Raw genomic sequence first — 7467 nt, 5'->3', positions numbered from 1 at the left:
TGAGACTGTTTGGTTGGGTCACTAACATCAACAGACAGACTTATCTAAAGCCAGAAATATATTAAAACACATTCCGGCCCTCACTTTAGATAACTGTAAGATATACCACGAAGAGATCAGTCAACTCCGAACATAATATAACGAAACATTCCTCTGATGCTTAAAAAATATTGCTTTGTCTAAAAGCCTCATTTAAAGCATTTTCTATTGGCTTACATGAATACCATAAAATGTTGGATGAAAATTTCTGCTGAACCATTAGAAACCTTAAGGGAATGAACTGGCTTTGTTGTGATCAAAATAGTTTGGCTTGCTTCTCCCTGTATAATAAATCGTCACTAGAGGAATCTTTTAGTGTCCAGCTGCTAATCAGATTTCATCTAGTATTGTAATCATTCACATTTGACACTGTACAAGTCTGTTACCTCACCATTCATCAGGTTCCCCCGGTAAAATGCAGTTAACAGCTCCCCCATGAGGTCTTAAACTGCAGCAGGCCCCAAATTAAATGTTAAAACATACAAACATATGCTTTTGCTGGTATAAATCTTTCCTTGATTAAGTATTTGACCTTGTCTTCTAGTATGCTGTCATACATGCCAATGACCACTTCACATTTAATTCAGCTTTCCATAAATTTCCAGTGTAAAGTTGGAACTTGACAGCTACAGTGTGCTGTTACTTTATGATGTGAAACCCTGAAGTTTAATAGTCTGGCCTGTGGGTACCAGGCTTTTGTTCTCCAGGGGCAGTTTCATTTTATTCATTTGATCAGGAACCTTCTGCAAGCAAAGTTTTCCAATGCCCATGTAAATTGGACAGAAGTTGCCTAATTTAAAGGGTCAAGAAATCCAATAAAGTATATGTGAAGTTGGTTGCTCCTTCTAAAAGAAAATTTCTAAATGAAAACAGCCCACATTGAAAATCCCTGCCAGGGTTTCTCCTTTTGCCATGGTTATTACCCATAACTTTTTATTAATAACCATATTTCTAATCGTGCGATAATTATGTTAAATATAATAGCTGCAATTTTATCTTGAATGACTTGAAGTTACATTTTCAGCAAATGTAATTTGTTTGGTTGTACTATTCCTTTAAACATTTAACATAATTTCCACTGATTTATTTCTTATTTTGAGGACGTTGAAGGTATCAATGAAGATGTTTATTGCAGTAAAGCTGTGACAATGTATATGTAATGCCTTGGGTTCAATGGAGACGAAATGAACCCCCGAACATCCAAAACTCCACCCTTTTATACAGTTAAAGTGTACTACCTGTAATGTAAATGAAGTTGCTCCTGGCGTAACAGCTGTGGTCTGTATGTTAATGAAGTTGAGACAGCCCATTGTCTGAGTTGGTTCTCAGTGTCCCACACACATTGTACAGTCATTTAATGAGGATGTGATCATTACAAATGGTGCTAAAAACAATATACCTGTTGACTTTCTTCTTCTCCATAATAATTAAGCCATTTTGGGAAATAAGCATGATTGAACATCTATTGTGAAGTGGAATCTGAATCTGGACAGTCTGTAGTTTCTTACAAAGGATAGTTACTAATAAGCATTTAAAGGTGGGCAAAATGTTTTTAATTACTCAACTGCTCAAAAAAAAAAAGCCTAAGCTGGTTTGTCGGTTTAGCTAGTCTCTCAGCCTGGTCAGGGTGATGTATGTAATTTTGGGTTTATGGCCATTTCATCGGGCCAAGCTTGGCCTGGCTTGGAGGCAAGTTTAAACCATGATTAAGCCAGCTTAAAAGAGAATTTAAGAGTTGTTCTTACCACACTTATAAGCAAACTACGTTACAAATTTCAGAGCTTATAGTTCACCTCAAAATTACAATTATTAATTACTCGACATCATGTCCATCCAAACCCGTAAGACCTTTGTTGATCTTCAGAACACAAATTAAGATATTTTGATGAAATCCGAGAGCTTTCTGACCCTGCATAGACAACAGCTCAACTGACACGTTCAAGGCCCAGAAAGGTAGGAAGGACATGGTTAAAATAGTCCATCACTGGTTGAACCCTAATGTTATGAAGCTACGAGAATACTTTTTGTGTGCAAAGAAAACAAAAATAATGACTTTATTCAACAATTTCTTACCTTCTGACACGGATTTCTTACCTTCTGACATTTTAGAAAAAAATGATATATCATGCCTAACATTACCATCCTAACAGCAGGCCAGCGCTATTGTTGATACTCAGTAAAGTATGTTAAAATTTTGGAACTGAGAATAAATATAGATAATTGGGGAGAAACTCTACCATTCGTATCTTTAATATACCTGTGATTTTGCTGGCTTGATAAGTGTAAATTACTACAAAAATAAGTTGCAACTGAAATATGTGTTACTTTTAATGTAAGAACAATCATGTTACTGCTCTCTACAGAATAGAAAGAGTTATAATACACTTTGCCCTCTGCTGGGCCACTGTGAGAAGAGCAAGTCATCTGGCCAGTGTGCCCATATTTGTGTTGTTCACAGTTCATTTAAATTAAAACCCATGATTAACCATTGAAAACATACCACAGCTATCCCTTATGAAGAGGCATAAATGTTTCAGCATCCCAGTAATGACACTGTTAAAATGCAACCTATGAGCCCACTATGACAAAAGACAGCCTTATGATGCACATGGCCATTGGTGATTTACAAATAGAATGTGTCTTTTGTAACTAATGTTGAAAAGATATGGGGCAGAGGAAAGCAGATCTGAGCAACCTGTGCGTCGCCATGGACACAGGTCACTGGGAGGCCCAGTGGGTTAGAGGCTCCTCCCTTCAGGGATTTTTAGTTGTTCTAAGACTTCAAAACCTACATCCAGGATAAACCTGTGTACACCGATGAGGTATGACTGACATATGAATGGAGACTGACGTTGAATTTCAGTCCTTTATTCAGCTGACGCACATCAGTGCTTTATTTGCTTCTTTGCATCCAGGAAGTTTGATGCTGAGGTGTGGTTTACAGGTGCAAATTCAGGAAAGGCCTGTTCCCGGGTAGCCACAAGCGAGACAGGTCCCTCCCCTTGCCTCTTGTGTCTGGATGCACACTCTCTGAACTCTCAAACCATTTGACTTCAACCTACCTCGATCATCTCACCCGAGTCCTACCGGCAACACTCAGGTAGTTTATATCATTTAAATATAAACACAGTTTAGATTTTTAATACATAGAAGCCTATTGAGGATTGTTGTACTGCTTTAAAATTCATCTGACCCAGTCTGGTGTAAAATGGAGAATAGGCATTAGATATCAGTGCGGTATGAATGCTATTGAAATTGTGATCCAATGAAGGAAGTCATTATGATTGCAATAATAAATGACCTTTAGGATGTTAAGATTTTCTGGAGATACGGATGAACTGTCTTATAAACAATGAACCAAATATGTATTCCTTAAACAAACCTTTGGAATATATATTTTATTATAGCCTAACCACACAGTTTTTCTCATTACTTTGCGTTATTGACTTCATATGACTGCTGTATCATAAGAAATGCCACATACTTAGTATTTGGAAACCAGTTTTGGCACATTTTAAGATTATTAATAGCATATTTTCCTCCAAGATGTTGTAAGGAGGGAGAGAGAATTGTCTAAAAGGGTGTTATTTTACATTTTAACTTAATTTTATTTTTTTTAAATTTGCAAATTGACTTCATGTTACCTCAGAATTATGCCAGCAGACATACATATAAACTATAATAATAATAATAATAATAATAACTGACAAATATATCATTCATAAATTGACCGTAAAATAAAGAACAACATAATGTTATAATAATTATTTGTAAAATTATGATAAATATTTGTAAATAATAAAAATAATTACACCACTAGAAATCAGTGTCTGATTCCGTTATGACATGCTAGATTAAATGTTCTATAAACTAAATACTAAAACAGGATTATAATATGGAGCCCAAATACTTTTTCTCCCTCAAACACTTTCATTTCTGTAACATTGTCGCTGTTTCATTGTAGTGTTGTTGGTGGCCAGCAATATTAGATGATAACAGATAAACTGGCGAAACAGGAATAACTGTGGAGTGGCGATACGTTGGAAATAGTTACTCAGTTAGTCATGTTAAGTGTGGGTGAGTCTGTTCAACAACACATCAATATAAAATAAAGAGACCAATAACTGACACCATCATGCCACATCTATGTCTCATCAAAGCATAATATTTAAGTATTTATATAAGTATTTGTATGAACGGTGCTTTGTTCTTTGTGTCCAGTTTTGTCAATTTTACTCAAAACGTGCATCTAAATATAGTTTGGGTGTGAACATTGTTTACCATACACAGAATACAGAATATGGCTTACCTCCTGCTATTGTAGTTCAGTGACATGGTTGAATGGTATGCATTACAGCTGCAACAAGAGGGCTTAGATTCACTTCAGTGAAAAGGAGTCATGGGAGTGGAACAAATGGCTGCTAAACAGAGGTTTCTGAGATATAAAGACTGAAGAACACTTTCATTTTGTAGAGAGAGACATCATAGGTTTTGCTTCCCACAAATGTTGATTCATTTTGATTGATGCCAGCATTTATACCAACAAAGTCTACTTATGTAAAATAATTTGTTACATTTAAAATAGTGGATTTTATTTAAAAAATATATATTTTTTGCATTTTTTTCCTCTGTTTGCATCGTTTATATTTTCTGTGATATGCACACTCCACACACAGGTAACATGCCTTATTTCGGCAGGTAGAGGAACCAAACATGAAATTGCCTCTGGGCATCACACTTGCACTCTTCTTGATACTTCAGGCGTTCCAAGAAGCGTCCACCCAGATACCTGAGGATTGGGAAAGATATAATGGGACTACAGGCGAAGAAGGAGAGCAGAATTCCACAAAGTTGGATCAGATGCCTGAGCAGTCCTTTGCTGACACAGAAGAAGCTAGTTCTGATGGTCCCATTGCTACAGCACCACCTACTGTGACTGCACTTAATACAAGTTCTGAGCACTTAGATACATCAGCACAATCCAACGAAACACTGACACAGAACAGCGCCACAAATACCTCCACACCAGAGCCAGAACACACAAATGAATCTACTCTTAATGACACATATACCAGTCCACATCCTGAGACTACCACAACAGAGAGCAGCCATGATGAATCGGGTTCTGGATATTTTCCCTCAGATGATGTACCCAGCAGCAGCACTACTAAGAGTCCGACCACCACAATAAAAGACGAAAGCGTCCAGAACAAAACTACAGTGAGTCCAACTCAAACACCAGTACACAGAAGCACAACGGCAGCAATTGGACCGACCGTCTCTGAGAACGTCACGACTCCTGCCCTGTCACACAGTGAGGATACGAACCAGACCGAACCTACTGACACCAGAGAGAATTCTGAAAGAGGTTAGAATCTAAATCTAAATCTAATTAGTTCTGTCATTAGATTTTCATTATTTAAGTACCATGCTTTTTAAAAGTTTAAGGTCAGTACATTTTTTTAGGCAGCACAACTGTTTTCCTCTTTGATAATTATATATAAAAGTGTTTCTTTAGTACCAAATCAGCATATTAGAATGATTTCTGAAGGATCATGTGACACTGTAGACTGGAGTTATGATGCTGAAAATTCAGCTTTGCCATCATAGGAATAACTTACATTTTCAAGTACATTCAAATAATTACAAATATTTCACAGTACTACAATGTCTTGCTGTATTATTGTTTAAATAAATGCAGCCTTGGTGAGTATAAGTCTAGTAAGTATAAATCTTGCAGACCCCCAAACTTTTGGACAGTGGACATGATAAAATTGTAATCAAAAAGTATTTAGCTGAAATAGAATGCTCACTCGAAATCTGTGACACTGATAGTGTTTTGACCTATAATAAGCATTATTTCACCTCAGCACAAAGATCACACAAATCTTTTTATTTCATCCCTCGAGCTAACCCTCATTCTTGGCTTCTCAATTCAGTCATAAAAGACATATTTGCTGCTGTTTCTCCACGCTGGGTTGGATTTCAGGCTTTGTTTGTTCTCTGCTCTGGGCCAGAGTGTCTAGTTACGGACACCTCACCTTCCCTCACAATAAGAGTGGTGTTCACCCTGCATATATTGGGAGGGGCTCTTTTCAAGGTCAGGGTGGACCAATGTGACACAGAACACCTGACATTGCTGGAGAACAAATTACATGATCTTTTTAGTGAATGTAACTCCAATCAATCTATGTCCAAACAGCATTATGAACTGTTTATATTTGAATATTCAGAATTATTTTAATATATCTCTATATTTTATGGTTTTGACCTGATAAAGTATACTAATAAATTGGAAACTGGCTGGCTTTAAAAACGTTCTTTAATAATTGAAAAGGACCTCTGATGGTGTTGGTCTGATTTGATTCATGACGCTAATTTGGTCAAGTGTTGCTTCGTTGTTACAATAAACATTAAATATGTCTTCACCGGTTTATCTTCAGATGTTACCGAAAGCAAGAAAGGGCAGACATGGACTGTTGTCCTAGTCATTGGGATTATATTGGGGGTCTTGGCCTTGGGAGCATTTATCATCCTGAATCGAAGAAACAAAAGAGACTTCTCACACAGAAAACTTGAGGAAGAGATGTCACCTGATCCAGGTAATATAAAACTAACCTGTCATTATTTGCATCACTTTGAACCATGATCCATTTGAATACATGTGAGGGCATATGAATATAACACAGAATCATTTTTCCCTGTGATACTCTTATACATATTGTTTTGTCTCATCTTTTCAAAGTTCTCCGATTGGATAACAGTGAGCCACTCGACCTGAAGTTTGAGGGATTTGGTTACTACAATCCAGGACTACAAGGGGACAACATCCAGATGGCCAACTTTCCACAGGGACATTCAAAATGAGAACAAATCTGTGATGCCATAGACATTTTTTTATATTGCAGCACCCATGTGAAGACAAAAGAATGTAATTAAGAAATTATAGTAATTTTTGCCAACTCAATCATTAGGCAATTTTGCATAACTAAACAATAAAAATAAAAAAATAATAATAAAAAAACAAAACAAATGTTATGTTTAGTATGTCTTTTGTTAGAATGTTTTAGACTATCTGAAAAAAAAATAATATTTCTATACTGGGCACTTTTTGTTGGAACTGTAAAGTGTTGGATTGTATGTCTGCTTCTGACAAACAGAAAAGGACTGGTTAATATAGGGAGGATAATGACTAACAAGTGAAGACATCTGAGTGCAATTAACAGGAGTGCAATTACTGTGATGAAGGGACAAGGCTTTGTGGGAATTGTAGTGCCTACGGTGAGGGGCCTATGGGGAAGTGAGACCACTACTGGAGACTCAGGGAAACAGAGACCAGACAGCGTGACAGACACAGCTTCACATGCACAACAGTTTTGGTCTAGATAGAAGATCAAGATTATATCACTGGGATAGATTACATCTATT

At 36.7% G+C, this 7467-nt stretch overlaps 1 protein-coding gene across 1 annotated transcript; it reads left to right on the top strand.

Annotated features, from left to right (window-relative positions):
* The first annotated feature begins 2964 nt into the window (after positions 1-2964).
* Positions 2965-7041, top strand: LOC132106093 (mucin-15-like). The gene is made up of 4 exons (XM_059511725.1): positions 2965-3139; positions 4738-5410; positions 6474-6641; positions 6785-7041. Exons 2-4 carry the CDS (start codon positions 4753-4755, stop codon positions 6904-6906), a joined length of 948 nt encoding a protein of 315 aa, XP_059367708.1. The 5' UTR covers positions 2965-3139; positions 4738-4752; the 3' UTR covers positions 6907-7041.
* The last annotated feature ends 426 nt before the right edge of the window (positions 7042-7467 follow it).

The sequence above is a fragment of the Carassius carassius genome, chromosome 2 (genome assembly GCF_963082965.1).
Source record: "Carassius carassius chromosome 2, fCarCar2.1, whole genome shotgun sequence".
In the NCBI taxonomy this organism is placed as follows: domain Eukaryota; kingdom Metazoa; phylum Chordata; class Actinopteri; order Cypriniformes; family Cyprinidae; genus Carassius; species Carassius carassius.
The sequence above is the reverse complement of the archived record's forward strand: the minus strand, read 5'-3'. Positions and strand labels throughout refer to the sequence as shown.

Bases quoted from the DNA above. Each gene is read 5' to 3' on its own strand.
- LOC132106093 (XM_059511725.1), top strand. From the start codon at position 4,753: ATGAAATTGCCTCTGGGCATCACACTTGCACTCTTCTTGATACTTCAG. The intron at 5,411-6,473 runs AGAATCTAAATC...TCTTCACCGGTT, and splicing joins AGAGAATTCTGAAAGAGGTT to TATCTTCAGATGTTACCGAA. The intron at 6,642-6,784 runs GTAATATAAAAC...ATCTTTTCAAAG, and splicing joins AGAGATGTCACCTGATCCAG to TTCTCCGATTGGATAACAGT.